The sequence below is a fragment of the Poecilia formosa genome, unplaced genomic scaffold (genome assembly GCF_000485575.1).
Source record: "Poecilia formosa unplaced genomic scaffold, Poecilia_formosa-5.1.2 Scaffold297, whole genome shotgun sequence".
NCBI classification, from domain to species: domain Eukaryota; kingdom Metazoa; phylum Chordata; class Actinopteri; order Cyprinodontiformes; family Poeciliidae; genus Poecilia; species Poecilia formosa.
In genome coordinates, this window is record NW_006800236.1 from 293898 (window position 1) to 312814 (window position 18917).

General features: G+C 39.6%; 1 protein-coding gene across 3 annotated transcripts in view; it reads right to left on the minus strand.

Moving 5' to 3' along the window:
- Positions 1-1704: 1704 nt before the first annotated feature.
- The window catches only part of LOC103151929 (neuronal membrane glycoprotein M6-b), a 37020-nt gene continuing 19807 nt past the window's right edge, over positions 1705-18917 (minus strand). For 2 of the 3 annotated variants that reach the window (XM_016660761.1, XM_007572213.2), the window contains exons 2-7: positions 9481-9667; positions 8932-9091; positions 8414-8582; positions 6721-6794; positions 6564-6629; positions 1705-5154 (exon numbers count right to left, since the gene is read on the minus strand). In XM_016660761.1, coding sequence (XP_016516247.1) covers positions 5002-5154; positions 6564-6629; positions 6721-6794; positions 8414-8582; positions 8932-9091; positions 9481-9667 — 809 coding nt within the window. In that variant the 3' untranslated portion in view covers positions 1705-5001. Of the gene's footprint in view, positions 5155-6563; positions 6630-6720; positions 6795-8413; positions 8583-8931; positions 9092-9480; positions 9668-10460; positions 10732-18917 lie in introns of those variants that run through there. The other variant, XM_016660760.1, reaches the window with a different exon arrangement.

Sequence of the window (18917 nt, forward strand, 5' to 3'; positions counted from 1 at the left end):
TTTAAAGAATGAGATTTTTGGCTACATTAGAGCCCAATATAAAGCGAACAACTTTCATATCTCTTAAGTATGAGAGTTTTAGCTACATTATACTCCAATATGAACCGAATAACTTAAGTTTTTCCTCTAAATTTGCTGTGAAGTTGACACAAATTTGTAGAATTCAGGTAACTTGCTTTCGTTTTATTTTTGTGCAGTACCCTTTTCGTCCACATGGTTCCGCCACTGTTTTACAAATTCATGTTCAAACCAAGTTAAAATCTGTTTAAAATCGGAAGATTTAAAGCGTTATCATTGCATTATCAGAAACACACACAACGTTTTAGCTCTAAATGGTAAAGCTTCATTGTAGAATTAAAAGGAACCATGAAAACAATCGGGTCTTTTAATAAGGATGACTAATACTAAAGATTAGTCAATAAAGAGCGGTAAATATGGCAGACGTGTCTTAAATTAAATTAAACATTCGGCAATTTCCTGACTTTTATGTCACAAAACCGTCCCCGTTTTACTGCAATAGGTGTTTCCTCGTAGCTTTTTTTGATATTTTAAATAAAATCCGCTGGACATCGACAGGTAGAAACAATGATTGGTCACAGGTGGCAGCAATTAGATTAAGTGACGTCACCTCTGACGTCATTGGAAAACTGGAAAAAAACAACGCCAGGATTAAAAAGTAAGTTTACTTTTGCTTTAGTAGATAAAGTTTTAAACAAAAGATTTTTACTTTATTGCAGTTGATAGATTTGGTCAAGTTGAGCCACAGATTTATCGGTAGGAAAGATTGTGAAAAGCGACAGAACCAAATGACTCGTTTTGTTTTTTTTAAGCTAAAGCGCACCGGAAGAGTTGTTTGCTTTGATAAATACCAATTATTAAATAAAAATGAAAGCAGCAGGTGTAGCTATTTCTTTAGTCTATGATAAAAATAGAATTAGACAACTATTCAAGATAAATGTATTAATTTTTAGCAATAAAGAGGAAGCAGAAAAATAAAACGATCTCATTAAGTCTGTAAGGTTAATTTTAAAATGGCACTTTTTGATAAAGTCAAAATTATGAACTTCCATTTACTTTTTAAAGATAATTTATGTCAAATCAGCCACATTTAATATCAGTAATTCCTTCTGTAAAGATAATTTTGTGGCTAAAAGTTAAAATGTATGAGTTATGCAGAATGTGGGAATCTGCATAACTCATACATTCTTTAATGTAAACATTTTTCTTATACTGATTTGTACTAAGAAATTTACAATATTGATTGTTTATTTTTCTTTGGAAAATTTGACATTTAATGTGTATGTACGGAGAAGTTAGTAAATATATAGAATAATTTAAAAACAATATACTTGCTCCTAGTATACAATGTAAAGTATAATGCAATCAGAATCAATAATGAAATTCATAGATGTGCAACTTTTTTGTAAAATTTTAATTTTTATTTCTAAGTAAAAAAGTGACATTAATCTGTAACCCTAATTTAAGGTTATAAGATGTATCCAGTGAATCCAAAAGTGTTTACACTGTGAAACAGAGTTAAAGTAGCTGCCCTATATTTAATTAATATTTAGATTTTTATAAGTCGGGCTTTTGCTTTTCTTTTTGCGGTGAACCTTCGACACATTTTGTAGCTCCCGACTGTTTTGACTTTGTAAACTTTCTGTAAAAGTCAGAAATCGAAGAAAGAGGCAAAATACTCAGTCGTCACGATAATAAAAAATATCGGTTTTACTAGAGAAGGTTACAAAAATCACCATATAGGAGTCATAGAACTATTTTCAACTTAAAAAAAAAGAAAAAAAAAGAAAAACCCAGAATGAAACACCTACAGGGACTACAATGCCATCAAAGTACAATGGAGTTTTTCTTTAGAAAAGAGCAGGGGCGGAGAGAGGGGAGGGAGGAAGGGGGCAAAACACCGCCTACCATAGTTGTCAGTACAAATGACTACACATCACCTGAAAAAACTGCGAAGACACAGTCATGTCTCCTTCATGCAAATAACGAGGAAACAACAACACCCTGACACGCATCGTCGGCTTATAGGAAATTGAAGTTTTGCCTTTTACATCAACCTGGCGGCAAAGCACGGATATTTATTCAACATAACACACATGGCAATATAGTCCTTTTTTTTATACAGAATAGACAGCTGCGCACATGGACGATACTGACATGCTTCATCTCATCAAAATTCATAAAATTTCTCTTGTCTACTTTTTTCTTTTTTTTTAAGGGTTAACTAATCGGTCATGATTAATATAGAATATAGGCCATGATTATTGAAACACATCTGGTTATAAAATTAATGTATGAAAATTCCTGACTTGTTTTATTCAGTGTAAACATCCAAAACAGTCTTTGTGGCTTGTATGAGAGGCATGGCATTCAAAAGAAAAAGGAGAAAAGAGAAAAGAAAAGAAAATAGTGACTTTAGTCACGCATTTGGCTAAAAATAAGCACAAACATGTTCCATAAAATACTTAACCACGAGAACCCAGCTGCCTAAAATGGATAAAGAGAATAATAATAATAAAAAATAATAATTCCCATATTTTTTCTTCACATTTTAAGATGTATACGTCACAATCACCTCAAATCCATCATATAATCATGACTGAACTGTGTCCCTCTCACGACATATCATTGAAGATGTTACATTACAATTAGTATATCAAATGCAGAACTAGTATTCGAGTGCTAAACACATTTCTCAAAGGGTACGTTTACATATATTTTGTTAAAGAAAAAATAATAATAAAAAAAGAGCATGTCAGAAATAAAACATGGATTGTGTTCTCCCCGTTTTGGGGGCGTGGGAAGGGGTGTGGATCGATCTTTTTTTTTTTTTTTTTTTTTTTTTTTTTTTTTGGTGGGGTGATTCTGCTATTTACAGGTGAATTTAGTTCCCTGAAAGGAGGAACCGGTGGGTTGAGTTCACACAGGATAAGATCAGTAATCAGGTCGGAGTTTAAATGGTGAATGTTTTGGAAATAAAACGCGAGTCGGATTTGGTTTGATACCTGAGGTGTGTGTCTTTTTGTTTTTTAAGACCTGGATGTGCAGCGCCCTCCACATTTAGAGACAGCCTTGCTAAGGTTGTAAAGAAATAAAAAATAAAACTCTTTAGTCGCAGGAAATTAGAAAAAGTCCATTTGAGCACCATTCATTCACTGCGTAGATGTAAAAAAATAAAAATAAAATTGCAAAATCATTGACCCGACAATTATCTCTAACGTTTCTAATAAAATAAATGAAAAAATAAAATAAAATTAAACTTAACTTCACTTTAAAGTGTCCAACATTTTTCCCACGCAGTCAAAAACTAACTTAAAATAAAAATTTACCTTCTGAATGATAAACTGAACATGTAGTATTTTCATAACATAAACAAAATAGTCTAGAAAAGGGCAAAAATAAAAACATAAAAATGGGTTTTGCATGCTTGCCTTAAAAAGGGCATCAAATTCTCTATTTTTAGGAGTCAATTAAACATTTCTTATTTAATGTTTAATAACACAGTGCCAAAAAGCAAGTGTCCGTTTGCTTCTCTGTTGGTGGACCGCAAACAAAAATGACACAAAGTGCCTAAAATGACCTACGACCCTCAGTTTGGTCTCCGTCCCATTTTGTCAAATGGGATTTGATAAAGATTCCTGTTTGCATTGGCTAAATTAGTCCTGAAATCGCCTAAACTTACCCACACGTACAGCCAAAGTAATAACTAAAAACGGCATCCCCATGGCATGATGCTGCCACCACCATACTACATAATAATAATAATAATAATAATAATAATAATAACATTTTTTGACATTTTAACCACTTGTGCCAGTAATTGTGGAGGGCGCCGCCTTTGACTTTTATTTCAGCTGGTGATGAATGTAACAAAAAAAAAAAAAACTCAAACGGTCCTAAAAAGAGACATTTGGCGAGCCTCCTTGCATTCTTTCACGGCCAGATGAGAGGACTGGTTCCATATTTATGACCTCTCAGCAAGAAAACTTAATCTTAATCCAGGACATGGAAGCAGATAAACTGTTAACGGATCCTATAAGAAAAGTAGCGCTTAAATATACTTACTCAAATGCACAGAAATCCTTGAGATACCACATGGTTTTTCATTCTTTTAGGGGTTTATTCCTGGAGGGGGGAAAGAAAGGGCTTGTCTTGCTCAAGAGATTTTATTCTCCCCCATTTTAATTTATTTTTAAATAGTGCAACAATGTTCGGAGCAATAGCAATAAAACGTCAAAGTGGTGGGGAAAGAAAAACTAAAAGAAGAAAAGAATCTATGAGCCCAAACTCAAAAAGATCATAACAATACCTGGCATACTTTTCAGAGTATTTAAAAAAAAAAAAGAACATTCACACACATTCGCACAATATATTCATATTCATATATATATATATATGCATATAAAACACCAAAAAACAGAGGAACTTGGTTGCTGTGGTGCTTCCCAGTGGCTGAAGCACACAGTGAACATTGTTTTTCGATTTTTATTCTGTTTTTTTTTTTTTCTTTTTTTGTTGTCGTTAGGAGCTATGTGTCGAGAGGCTGTGCTGGCTCAGGGCGCGAGGCCATCACAGCCGGGCCACGTTCATGAGCCGCCGCCCAAAAAGCACAGGGAGGGAGGAAGAGGAGGAGGCGCTTTGAAAACCAATGTACCGTACCTGAGCTCGACCCCTGATGGGGCGAGCCTTCACCGCTCTGAATCAGCCGCCTCCGTCCGGGGCCTGGCCGCTCTCCTCCCGACCCTCCAGCCTCTTCCCCTACCGGTGGTGAGAGCGCGCTGGCGCCTCGGAGCGGAAAGCGCTTCTGGGTAAACGGAAGAGGATGGAGAATCAGGAGACCGGGGGGCTGTCGAACCGAGGTGGTTTTGTTTTGTCGGGGGGAGGAGGAAGAGGGAGTTTGGGAGTGATGGACGCTAGGTGTTGCGGGATGGGTTTAAGATTTGGGGGAGAAGATGAGCAATGGAAAGAGAGGACGCTTTGTCCTTATGAGTAGGAGGAGGAGTTCTGGCCGTCCTTGGAGCGCGCCTCGGCCTCTAGGTCCTGGTCATCCTTGGTCTTGATGTCCTGGTAGTCGTGCGTGGAGGCGGCGGTCTTCAGGTACGCCCAGTTAGCCGCTAAAATCATCAGGTAGTGGATCTGAGAGCACAGAGGGGGAAAAAAAAGTCGTTTTACATTTGACAACTCAAAAGTGCATTTTGGTCTCCATTAAAATGACTGCAGTTTGTTAAATAAAAGTATCGTTTGTAGGAAATGTGGGAAAATTCAAGGTGTCTGAATATTTTTACACATTTAACTAAATTAAAAACAACTACATTTTGTTGTAATTTTGTTTTAAACTTTTACTTTCTCTTATTGTCACCTTTCTAAAACAGCTTCAAGCCTCTCACAATAAATTCTCCTCTTCAATCAAAGAGTCCGATAATAAGTAACCTACTGATGTAACTACACTGTGTTTCAGGCAACGTCCTCACTGAGAGGCAAGGAGTGAAGACTCTACAAAGATATCCCGATAAATCTTTTCGTAGAAATATCACCGCTTCAAGCGCTGACCTGATGTTTTTCAGGTAAGAAAAACTTTATTTTTTTCATTGTGTTTGCTTCTTGCATGTCCTGTCATCATAAAGCACCTGCCGATATCCGTGGATTTTCCTCCTACACTAAACACTAAAAAGAATTGGTTTGTTTCACAGGAAACATTAATATCATGTCATAAATAAGACCTAGCTAAAAAGCTAAGGCATGTTTATATCTTAGTGTCTGAGCCAAATGAACAAGAATGTCCTGGACTTAAAGGTACTAAAATATCTATTTGTTCTCCCTAATTATGTTGAGTGTCATTAGTAACTATAGTAAATACATTTATTAGGCTAAAGAAAAAAGCTATCCAAAACAACCTGATTAGATGTGAAAATGTAATTACCCTCCTCCTTAAATTAAGAGCTAAATAAGATTAACCACCTTTCTTAGTTTAATGACTCCCATGAATCCCATCCAAAGTTTATTACTGCACCTATAAAATCAAGAAATTTCTTGATTTTATAAACAGGAAGTGGGCCAAATGATCTAAAGAAAATAAAAGCAATAGCTATGAATTAAACGTCCTAATCTGAACAAAACTAATTCTAAGCAGCCACAGTGAGAACCATTATCCACTTACGGCTGAAGAAATATGTTAATGCTGCCAGGCCATTTTCATGACACTGTTTCTTTAAAAGATCAAAAAGCAAAAAGACATGCAGGTGACCCAGTGAAACGTGTGTTGAGATGTTTCATGACTTTTTTTTTTTTTTTTTGCATCTCCATTTCCCTGGATGCAAAACACAAAAGTCCACCTCCACAGTGGAGTAAAACACAGACGCTCACACACACGCACACACACACCCACACACACACACACACAAACACGCTCACATAACAGGCTGCGGGGCAGGATTTCAGCTGATAGTACAACACATTTACGTGAGAGGCGCGGTTGCCACGGCAACAGATAAGCATGGCCATGGCAACGTGCATATTTTGAGCGGTGGGTTATCAGAGCAGCTCACCAGAGCGATGACGGTGGCTCCGGCACCGGCCAACGCCACGATGTAGAGGTGGTAGGACAGGTAGAACTAAGAGGGTGGGGGGTAAAAAAAAGAGTTTTAGGCAAGTTACACAAGAATAAACTGAAAAAAAGTGAAAAAAAAAAAATCACCCACTCACCTCGCTGGTGCTGCAAATATCTGTCAGTGTGGTTCCACAAGCCTTCCCTGGTGTTGCGTTCAAGGGAATAACGCCTGCAGGATCAAAGAGACGAAACGTCACCAAACGACAAGAAGCTTTTTTTTTTTTTTATTTTTTTTATTGAAAGTATTATGAATGAGGCTCAGAGAAAGATTAAAAGAAACAGGGCTGCTGCTGGAAAAATATGGGTCATCATTCTGAATGAATTTCCACCTCATTTCATCATAAAGGCTGAAAAATATCATTTATCAACGCTTTCTTGTTTCAGTCACAAAGAACTATGATCACTCTTCAGTTTTAGCAACTGCTGACAATAATTTGTCGCCTCCCACTACGTAATTGGGGTTAATATTATGAAGCATATCCTTATCCTACTTCATGGTTTGGCCAGCTGTCTTTCAGATGTGGGTCAAATACTGTACATTGTTCCATCAAACGGTGAACCGTAGCACTACAAGATTGGATTCTCTGTACTTAAACTGCATTTTTTTCTTTTCTTTTCGTTTTTTTTTTACCATCCTGCTGGTTTGAAAATCAGAGGCTTTCACTTCAGATGCTTCTCGCTGAGCTCCTTGATCAAAGGGAGTCGCTCTTCATCATCTTTGAAGAAACGTAGCCGTGCATGTTTTGCATTCGCTCTCTGAAGCTGCAAATGCAATATTCAGAAAGGAGATGGGTATAACATCCCGTGCTGCTCGAGAGTATTCCTTCCCCTGAACTTTTCACAGATGCTATTTTATGGGTCAAAACAAAATGGCGCTGTGTTGACGATTTTCAACTCTTTAACCACCGGATATTGTATCTTTTGACTCATCGTTCGTTGTAAAATAATTTAAGCTCAGTCAAATTGGATGGGGAGTGTTTGTTTCAAGTGTTTGTTTTTTTTTTAGCACCAAAACGGAGTGTTTGAGGCTAGCACTAGCATGTTTTGCTGTGGAGAAGGTGTCATCAAGGGGATGCGCAGTGTTAGCCTTCCTCCACATATTGTGTTTTGCAAGTTGGCTAAAAGGTTTGCACATGTTTGCAGTGCCCTTTATATGGTGCAAACAATGCTTTCTTTCTACAGTGGCTCCTCCAGAAATATTAAAAATCTTCCTATTTACTTCTCTGATTATCGCTTTCCTTGACTGCCTTGTTATTGTCGGAGGGCGGCCATATTTGCAGCCGTTCCATTCTCAGATGATGGGTTGACGATACTGGTTTTTTGTTAGTTGAATACGTTGGCAAGGTTCTGAGAGCCGAAGTTTAGGAGGTTAAAGCTACAAAGGCAGGATATTCAGTCTTAAATGGAAGCATTGTCCCTTTGTTTTTATTTCAAAAGAGTGCTTTCGTAACCCCGCTACCCCTCGGGTTTGGCTCCAGCCCACTTGATACTACGTAACTGTAATGAAAATCTGTCATCTTTAATTAGATCAAAAGGGCAAACCTCAGCTGGAGCATTAAGATTCTCTTAACCCCTTTATTTCATCCTGAAAGTCAGTTTTTACCTTCGAAATCTTGACAAAGACATGCAAATAAGCAACAAAAAAACTCCGTCAGGATGAAATCGAGGCATAAAAAGACTCTTGAATTCGCAGCTCTGCCCTCCTCCAAATGCCACCCTGGGGTGACCACCCATAACAACCAACCCTTCCAGAGAACCAGAGTGAGAATGAAAGCCTCAGTGACTCACCGTACTGCCTGACATCCACACAGATGGAGTCAGGATACGTGATGTTGGAGTCTGGAGATCTCATGGCGGCGCAGGTGTTCCACATGTTAAAGAAGAGGAAAACCGGGATCGCCGTGAAGCAGAAGATGGCGATAAACACCAGAGCGAAGATGTAGGTCAGGAACATGAACTGAACCGAAGGAAGGAAGAGGAGGCAGAAGATGGGATATTATTATTACGTTGTGATGCACTGAAGAATTAGGCTCATGATATTTACTTAAAGTCCTCACCATCCAACCACCCGTGCATCACATTTTGCTTCCATGCTAATGTAACTGGACATCTGCAGTAATTAACTTAATCAGACAAGGAAGGACAAACTGTGCCAAAGAAGCCCTGAAGGCTGAAGCGTGAATCAAGAATCTAGCTTAAGAGTGCACGATTAGAAACATCTCCACATCTTTGTGCCACCATAGCGACTTTGTATTCTAAAGAACAAAATGGAAGCAGCTACGTCTCATTTATTGGCTTTAACATACAAAGGCAGTGATGCAGCGTCCACAGATGGTCGTCTTAAAGTCACTCTGCAGCTCCTTCTTGATGGTGCTGGTGGTGTAGAAGCCCTCGCCCAGCAGGAGGATGGCGTAGACGAAGAAGAAGGAGGCAATGCCGTAGATGATGTACTGAAAGATCTGGATCCTGGACGCGGGAAACAAACGATAGCGCCAAGTTTATTTCTGCTTTGCACAAGTTTTAAGTCTTTGCTGATTGATATTATTATTGGTTATGCAGGTCTGGATGTTTGGGTACATGAAACATCATTTTTCAAAGCGGATTGTCTAAACAGGAAGTGAATACCTTAAGGATGATGGACTTGTGTAAATCAGACAATAACAGGAAATTGTCAGTGGATCAGATGGATGAACTGAGAATATTTATGACAAAGATCATCTATGCAGGAAATGGGGATGATCTCCATGGAAGGAAAACGAAAAAAAAAAAATTCTGCTACAGGATTATGGATTAGATTCTTGGTGTTAAAAGAAGGAAAAACCCAAAGCTGAGGGAAGAGGATGCATAGGACTCACACAGCGGCGAGGGTAGCGTGGTCACTGGTGATCCTGGAGAAGTGGTTCTCCAGCATGGTCAGGGTGCCGGTCAGCGCCACGTGGCCGCAGCCGCAGAACAGGGCCACGCCCGAGAAGCAGAGGATGGTGGCCACCAGCGAGGCGTAGGGTACCCCGCCCAGACACTTGATGCAGCACTCGAAGCATCCTGCAGAGGGAAACGAAGAGTGAGGTTGTTTCCACTTTTCCTGTTGCATTTAGCTACGAGAAAGCTCACAGCTAAGAAAGCATTAAAGAGGATCTGAGAACAAAGAATTTAGGTCAGATATGAAAGAAGGCAGATGGGGGCTGGGGGGTGGAGAAGAAGAAGCTCCACTGCAGCCATGTTTTTATAAGAAAGAACAAAGAGAGCAGGCTGACATCCCATAGTGACTTGCTTAGCTCTGCTGACGACACTCGCTGCAAAACTCAATGGCCTTTTTTATCCTCTGCATCAGGCATGTTGAGCATCTTTCACAGCGAGTTGGAGTGCTGAATTTTGCACCACCTACAAAAACTCTCTGTGTAACATTTTTTTTTTCTTTTCTCTTCAAGAATGCCTCATAATCTGAGCTAGAGTGATCAAATGCATGAACCACGCTCTGGTTTTCAGGTAAAAACAAAAACCAGAGCGTGGATGTTCTTCTTTTTTAAATCTTTTTATTTTTTAGATTGAAGTAAATGTGTGAATTTGCCAGTAGATCTTCCCAAAGGTTGATGAAAAATGAAAAAAAAAACCTCTCTTCTGTTTTGCGATGCTGAATAAGTACATTTAGTTTTCAGCTTCCTGCGTGAGGTCTACAGGTGCTGCAGATGCATCCTGCTCTAGAATCCCACCCCCTCCAAAAAAAGCTGGAACAAAAGGCACCGAATTACAAGAGCTGCATGTTATACAACATGATAAAAATAACTCCTGTGGCAAAGCAGGAAGTTACTCTGGGAGTAAAAAAGACAAAATGAACCGTCTTGTGTGGCTGCGTTGCTGTTTCCATGACAGCCTGCTCCAGTTGGCACCACTAGCTGATGTTCACAAGTCGGCACGGCTTTTGGTGCCGACTGAACCCACCGCGCGTCCTCTGTGTGGCTCTCCACGCACATTATGATCTGTTCTGACACGCTCCCCCCAATCGCCAGCGAATAACGCACTCGGTGGCAGTCGTGGCTCTTCGTGATGTCTACTCTACGCGACAGCTCGTCTCGTGAAAACATTGTGGTCATGCGCATGCGATGTTACGTTTCTTATAAATCCGCCATACCTGTAGAAGTTTCATTTTGTGTGTTTTATTTCTCAGAAGTTTACGGTAAATAAAAAAATAAAATAAAATAAAATAAAATAAGAAAAATCTAGTTATTTCCATGCAGTGTCCAGAAAGAGGTGTTGTTCTGCTTGTTGCCTAACACAGCTTTGGTCAGCATTCATGTGTTTTTTTGTTTTTTTTTAGGACATACTCCGTGCAGTTTTCTAATGAAGTATTAAAATATTAAAAAGGTAGATTAGCTATAGGTACAAAATATCCCACGGGAGTCCAAATTTGTAGTCAAACAGTATTTGTAGTAAGTGACGCTAAATGGGAATGTCTTGTTTACAGTATGGTAACGATATTGGAAACAGCAAAAGTCATTTATGTTAACATGTTTGATTAACATAGCAGCTTAATTAAATAAAATTTACTGTAAACTTCTGAGAAATAAAACACACAAAATGAAACTTCTACAGGTATGACGGATTTATAAGAAATCTGCTGAGTAAGCAGTATGTGACGCAACATCGATGTGCGCATGCGCATTACCACAAGGTATGCTGGATTTACGGGTATGACAGACAGTCAGACCCGCTGATGGCTTTTATCAGCGTGGACCTTCATCGGTTCACTGACATCTGATGACAGAAGCGTGAAAAAAAAAAAATAAAAGTACAACTTCAAGATTAGCTTTCAGCATCAAACGCAACAGAAATCGTCAGAGAAAGTCTGGATTTAAATGTTGAGCCGCGGTAGAGTTTACAGCCTGCAGGCGGTTGCTATTGATGGGTTTAAAAGAGCCAGTTGATTTAAGCATCCCCAAGGGAAGCAATAGTAATCTATAACAACACTATACAAACTAAATGGAGATTTTTTTTTTCCACAGTTATTTTCACCCCTGCTAAAGACGGTAATTTGAATAAATGTATTAAATAGGGAATAAAATCTCTCTAATATTACTGATACTGCAAATATTGAATATTAGAATTTTTTTAAATATTTTTTTTTACTTTAGTTGCTGATCTAAGACTTCCTGTTACTCCAGGGGGGAAATATTGCGTCAATAATATTTCAATAATATGGTCAATTTACTACTTTATTTGTTTTTTCTAAAACAAAAAGTTGTTCCGGCTTCCACAGTGTAAGCGTAGTTTACATCAAACAGTTTTGATAAATTTTTTCCACATCCAGATAAGAAGTCTGGTCAAAGTTGATTCAAGAAGTTTGGGTCATGATAAAAGCTCATCCTTAAATCTGAAGAAGCATCATCTTCCTCCTGCCTTACGTAACCCAGCGGAGGCCCTTTACATAACAGACCCAAATCCTATTAATGTTAATGAAGGAAGCGCGCTGGTGTAGGAGTCCAGCTGATGAAGCTGGACGGCTGGACCGAGAAGTGGGCCGCGGCCTCTCTGGCTCACCGGTCAGCACAGTGACGGGTCCTCAATTCTGCTCTGAAACATCACCCCTCATCGAGTAAAATTTGAGTGTTTTATTTCGAAACAAGACGAAAACAAAAGGAAATCCTTCCTTTTGAATGCAAATGAAGAATTTCCAACTTTATCTTCCATCGTGGATGCGAGTAATCTGACAAGATGGGAGCCTTTTTGGGACAAATCCCACGCCTTCGTGGGAGCTATTTAAGGGCTTTATTGTTTCTGCTTTTAGCTCCGTCTTCTCTCCCCTGGTTCCACGCTGCTTCATGGATGAATTCACAGGTTCCTCTTGAACGACGGAGCTGACTCTCCCCTCTATCCGGTCCCTCCACCCCCCCGGCTACGACTGCCAGCCTCAGTTTAAAAGTGCGCTAATGGGAAGCAGACCGGCCGGAATGGTCAGCTCCAGCCGGCCCTAATGGAAATCAATGGGCTATTCATTAGAGCAGAATTTAGGTGACACACCAAGGCTGGCCTATCTGCCTTGTTTTATACCTCGCTGCCTCTGTCTTCGCTCTACTGTCTCCTTTTCTTTGAAATATGGCTGCTTGTCGCCGTCGTGCTCTATTAAGCCAGCTGGAGTTAATCACAAAGGCACTATGTTACACTCCTGTTATGTTATGGTGTCATAGATCATTTTAAATAACTTTTGGCGGGTCCCCACCGAAGGATTTCACCTTTCTGTTCACATTAGGAGGCAGAACGGCCCAGAATTTGACAGCCGATAAGCGAAATTAGAGAGTATTGGGACAGTTTTCCCGCTTAAATGCCGACCTCAATTTGTGGCTGACAGCTAAGCGAAACTGTTCTTGCTTTCATCGCCTTTGCATGGGCAGCTCCGAAACAAAAGGGCGATAAAATGAGAAAGAAAACCATGAAAGAAGAGGGAACGTGCAGAACGACTGGAAACAAGTGAGGAGAAGGAGGTGAGAGGGGAAAAAGGCAGAGCGAGAGAAGGATGGGGAAAGCGTTTTCTTGGCCCAGGGGCCGGCGAACGACAGTTGCCATAGCAACGTGTTACCCACGACCCACTTCAGTCCCTCGCAGACGCTTCACTCCGCCTTCACGCGCGAGCACAACCCAAAGATTGGCGTGAAGCGGCAGCTGAAGCTGAAGCTGCGGAGTGGCGGACGGTTCGTCTATTCATGTTTTCTGATCTGATTCAAATCGAAATTATGTGAATGGAGAAAACATGAAACTTAAAAATATCAGCTTATGTCTCAGACTCAATCCTTTAGGTATCCTAGTTACATTTTACATTTTGGTATTAAAATTATTTATATATATATATATATATATATATATATATATATATATATATATTCAGCTGAATGGATGTTTACAGTAAATATTTTTAGCAGTATGTTTGCACATAATATGTTTTTACAGTTACTTTCTGATCATGTGGGGTCGACTTGTTCTTGGGTCAAGTATTTGGAACCATATTGTTTTTTTTGTTGTTGCCAGATCTTTGTTTTTAAATTTAATTTGGTTCATAATTACAAAACCTGTCACAAGAATCAGCCTGCTTTCAGATTCCTGAGATTGAATGTGAGTCCTCTTTCCAACTTACTAATCATTTATGATAATAAATTCATAATTTTTCTATTTCTCATTGTAAATAGATCATAAAAGCTTTAATTCCTGCTTCCTTTTCTAAATAATAGACAGCTCTCTTTCCTGATTCTTCATCTTCATCCTTGTTTTTTCCCCACGTTCCCATTTTTCCGCCTTTGTATTTAAATCTGTGCCTTCCTATTAGACTGGTGAGCGTACTCAGGCGCTGTGACTGAATAAATAATGCCTCGCAGGCCGGAGATGCGCTTGCAAACAGAACCTGTCACCGATTGCTGACATCTTTTGTGATTACGCTTCGCATTCTGTCAATCACCCGACACCCACGGTATGAAATAATCCCTCAAATGCATGTCGCCTTACAAACTTCATTGTCAGAGGAATTGAATTTGGAGCATTTGTTAGAAAAAAAATGGCTTCCAAGTAAGTAGATGCACAGGAAAAAAAAAAGAAAAACTGGGTAAATAGTGTTATCAAGGCGCGGTGTCTGGATAATATTGGCTGAATAATGTGGTGTTTTTTCTGACTACACAGATTTCATTGTTGTAATGCCTGCAAATCCTAAATACAGGATAAACTCAAACGATGAGGCGATTATTTCCACAGTTATGACTCTTCCTACTATCGCTCCAGTTAACATTGCAGTTCTTTGCTTTTATTTTAAAATATAAAACATTAAAGTTCAACTTAAATTTATGTAGGAAGGAGGGATAATGAATGGGGAAAAAAGGACGTACATGGGGCACAAGAAGTAAAAGAAGAACAAAATGTACAAACATTTTTCTATATTTTCCTAGACCTAGAAAATACTGGAAGCAAATCTCCAAGGTTTAGGGACGGCAGAGGAATCCCGTTTAAATATCTTCCTCCAATCCAGATATGCAGCGCGATTATCTACAACTGTTAGTGTGCGCAGTACCTCTGCCAGAAATAACAGCCTTAATAAAGCTTTCTGAATATTTCAGTGACCGATCTGGTCCCCTCCCAGACCCCCCCGCCGCCTGCGGCTCCATTCAGATCTCAGAAACACTGTATTCATTACGGCAATATCCTCAGAGTGCATCATGGGTAGATCCCCGCGAGGGAAGAGGAGGACCTCGGAGTGGGAAACAGAGAACAAAAGGTGTGGGATAAATGGCTGCGTCACATCGAGATGAAAACAAGGTCCCATCTGCTTCACAGAGGCCGACCGCAGACACAACAACACAAAATCATTGACACGAGCTCTGGAGATTTCACTTTAGGTCAGGGATAAACGTCCGTCTCAGACTTAATGACCATCACATAGAAAGGAGCAAAAAAAAAAATTTAAGATAAATATACCAGAAATATATATATTTTTAACAAATGTTCACATCTGAACAGAGTTGTGTACATTTTGAGAGGCACTTTAGATTATAATACAAGATGCTTTCTTACGTGGCGATTGCTTTCTCTCACAGTGTGACATCATCTCTGCTTCTAAAATAAATAACTATTGAGAACTAATGACAGGAAGATCAGAAAGAAAATCGGTAATCAGCCACAAATTTCCCATTTGTTGATTTTTCAGAATTTCTCTTTAACCCTAAAAGGTTCAGTAGATAATTAGCTTCTTTTAACGCAGTATTTTGGACAAACTGTGTGCATTTCAGCTAGATGGAGTCCTATATTTCATATGTTAAGCCATAGAAATGAAGAAAATAAACAGGATTACAAATTCTGTAATATATATATATATATATATATATATATATATATATATATATATATATATATATATATATATATATATATATATATATTCTGAAGATGTCACAAACCTGTCAAAGCGGTTTTCCAAACACATAATGTTGGGAATGTTTTCAATAATGGTGGCTGAGGCTTAAGAGAATATACCCATCACTGTTCTCAAAATGTTGTTGTTTTTCATTCTTCTTTTTTTTTTTTTGTTCTATTTTGTGGCAACACGAAACTGACCCTAATCTGCTGTTTGTGAGAAACCCGCTGCTGTTTATGCAGCGTTATGCAGGTCACAGGGCCAGCATGTGGCCAGGCGTAACTGAGATTGATGGCCGGAATGTGCCTTTAAATCCCGTTCGCGGATCTCTGCGTGGGGATCAATACACTTATGCTGCAGATTAGAGAAATATTTCTTGCTAATGCTGTTTTACATCTAAATTAGCACACATTTGTGTGTTTTTAATAGACTGGAAAACCCACTGAATCAAGCAATTACCATCCTGCCTAGATCACAGAGTCCCTTTCTTCAGTTAAATGAGTCAATTAATTGAACTGAAAACTATGTATGGCACTAATACTGTTAAAAACAACTCATTACCAGTGGCAAAAACTAGATAAAATATCAGAAATATTAGAAAACAAGCACCTGGCTTGAAAACCATTTGCTTATAAAAACCTTGCAATACAATCCCAAGTACAAAGCAAAGAGCAGAGGCAACACTTTTAGTCCCACCAAAATGTAAAATGGCCCCTCTGGCTACAAGTGCTGTGCCTTAGTGGTTACACAACCAACTTGGCTAATGTCACTTTTTCTCCAAGAAGTCAAAGAAGTCATCTCTTTCTTCCGCCCCTCCTCCCAGTTCTCCCGATGAGATTATGGAGATTCGGTTTCCAGCTGCAGATGAGCACTTTGTATGTGAGAGTGTGTGTGTTTGTGTGTGTTTGTGTGTGGCCCAAACCACAATGTGAGTGTGTGCACAAAGTCTGTTGTTTGGCAGCACAAAGCCGCTCCCTGCGGAGGCTTCCTTATGATTACAGAAACACAGCAGTGCTCCGAAATCTAGAAAAAAAAAATGTAGAAAATGCTTCTGGTTTGTGTTCAGGAGATTGTGATTTCTGTTGTGTATTGGCAATATGTATATTTCCAATGCATAGTCCTGCAACGTTTCCACATTGATTTAAGTACATACTTGTAAACAAAGTGACATTGAAGATTACATAAGTCGTCTAATGGAGGTTAGACCGGTTTGTACACAAACAGACTTGGTGATTGGCATCGTTTAACTCATAGTCCTCTACTTTAGGTCAATGCGAATCTCCAACTTATTCTGGGGGATCCTACGGCCTTCATTGGCAAACTTAGTCTTTTTTTTATCAGGGCTACCAGGAAGCTACCTGATCGAACTGTTTTGCAGCTGTCCAATCACCTCCCTGAGATGATTGATCTTTTGAAGGCTGAGTCTAGCCACTCTATAGAGAAAGCTTGTTGGAGTCACTTGTATCCAGAGTCTTGTTCTTTCAGTCATAATCCAGAATGTACACAGTTGGATGCATCAACAGCTTTGCTTTGTAGCTCAGCTCTTTCATCGTCACAATAAATTGTGATAGCAGTGGCTAAATTACTGCAGACCAGGCGACCCGATGTGTTTATCCATCTCCCATTCAATGACCAAGGCACTACAGCATATTTCAACACCAGTCAGTAGGCCTTGTTGACTCCACATTGCTGAATGGTCTCAGATTGGCTCACCTGAAACCTATTTTTCTGTATTTATATTCTACTTTGGCTAAGACAGCAAAATGGGGCAAAACCAAACAAAACAAAGAAATACAGCACCGTAATATTCAGAGCACACTACACATCCCGCACAGTGACTCATCAACGTCCATTTCAGCCAGTGATGTCAAGTGTTAATCAGCATCAGGCATTTTATGGGCTCTGGGTGAGAGCAGCAGATTGGGCATCAGTAGGTGATGGAAGACGGCCAGATGAGGCTGGCATTAGTCAGGAACAAGACCTGCTGGGCCAACCTGCCACTTGCTGCTATTCATATACCAATGGTAGACTCCACTGCAGCGTAATCTCGCACACGTTAGAGATGCCATTCTTATGGCAGGCGAGAAGTGTTAGCTTCCTGTAGTCTGATCGCAGTGGTTGCATGTCAAACTCCTGAAATGTGTTTGGTTTACAGGCTGAATGGGCGAGTTTGGTTTGATATAAGGCTGCAGCTGTTTGCCAGTCTGCCTGGATCAGATGTGAAAAGTCTGTTTTTACCCGTCGGTTTCAGTGTTGGACACCATTCCTTGTGATTAGCTTAATTTTCCATTACAGGTTTTATATATATATATTTTTTTAATTATTATATAAAAAAGAGTAATGTTAAACAGGGCTGCAGGGTTCTGCACTGGTTGGCACTGTTGCCTAGCAGCAAGAAGGTCCTTGTTTCCAAATCAAGGCTCTTTCTCCGTTTATCCATCCAGTTCTATCTATTCATCCATTCATTCATCCATATTTTCCATGTAAAGCCTGACAACAGTGGAAATATTGCCATGAATTTATTGTAAATGTTTATTTATATTCAGCATTTTGAGTAAAAAGACTAAAAATGGAGCAAAAACTCTAAAAACGTCAAGAGTTTGACATTAAAACCATATGAACAGAAGCAGTTCAGATGGTGAACTGTTCTAAACGTATAAAAGTTTTAAACCTTTTTAAACCTTTCACCAAAGAGCATTCAACTTTATTCAGCTCAAGTACAAAACACTGCATTGTTTCACCCTCGCTACTTCTGTCAAACGTAATTGGGACCCAGATTGATGGAAAGGGCAGTAGGTAAGAGACAGCTGCTAAAAGTAGTTGTTCTAAGCTGCATTTGAGATAAATACGGTCAATCATGACACCTGAGATGAATCCAAAGGCGGTTCAGATAGAAGTGAGATCTGCTATGTTGCTGCAAATCCTTTTCTCTGCTCACGCGAACAGAAAAATGATGGCGCTGAGAGGACAGGAAGAGCTAAATACAAACACAGCGGCATACCACACGGCTCTCCACACATGTTTGCGCAAAAATAAGCCTGTTTTTTTTTTTGTTTTTCCTTTTTTTCCTTTTCGGTGCAAGCGAAGCACTCCCAGAGACATTCCCCTCAACCACTCCTGGTCACTGACACGTAAACAAATGCAAGCGCACATACCGACGGTAAACCTACACAAACACACGCGTGTCCAGATGGAGGCTGACAGCATGCTCTGGGCAAATGGCTTCAAAACGAGGAACACATGAGCCTCTCTCTGTGTGACGGCTTTCACATGCTTCCACAGCCTCACACACCTCCGGGGGCGAGGGGGGGAGAGCGGAGAGACGGGTGAGGGTGATGATGGCGGGACTGGGTAGGAGCAATGCGAGAAACAAAGGAGGGATGGTAAAAATTAGGCCTGCAACTAATT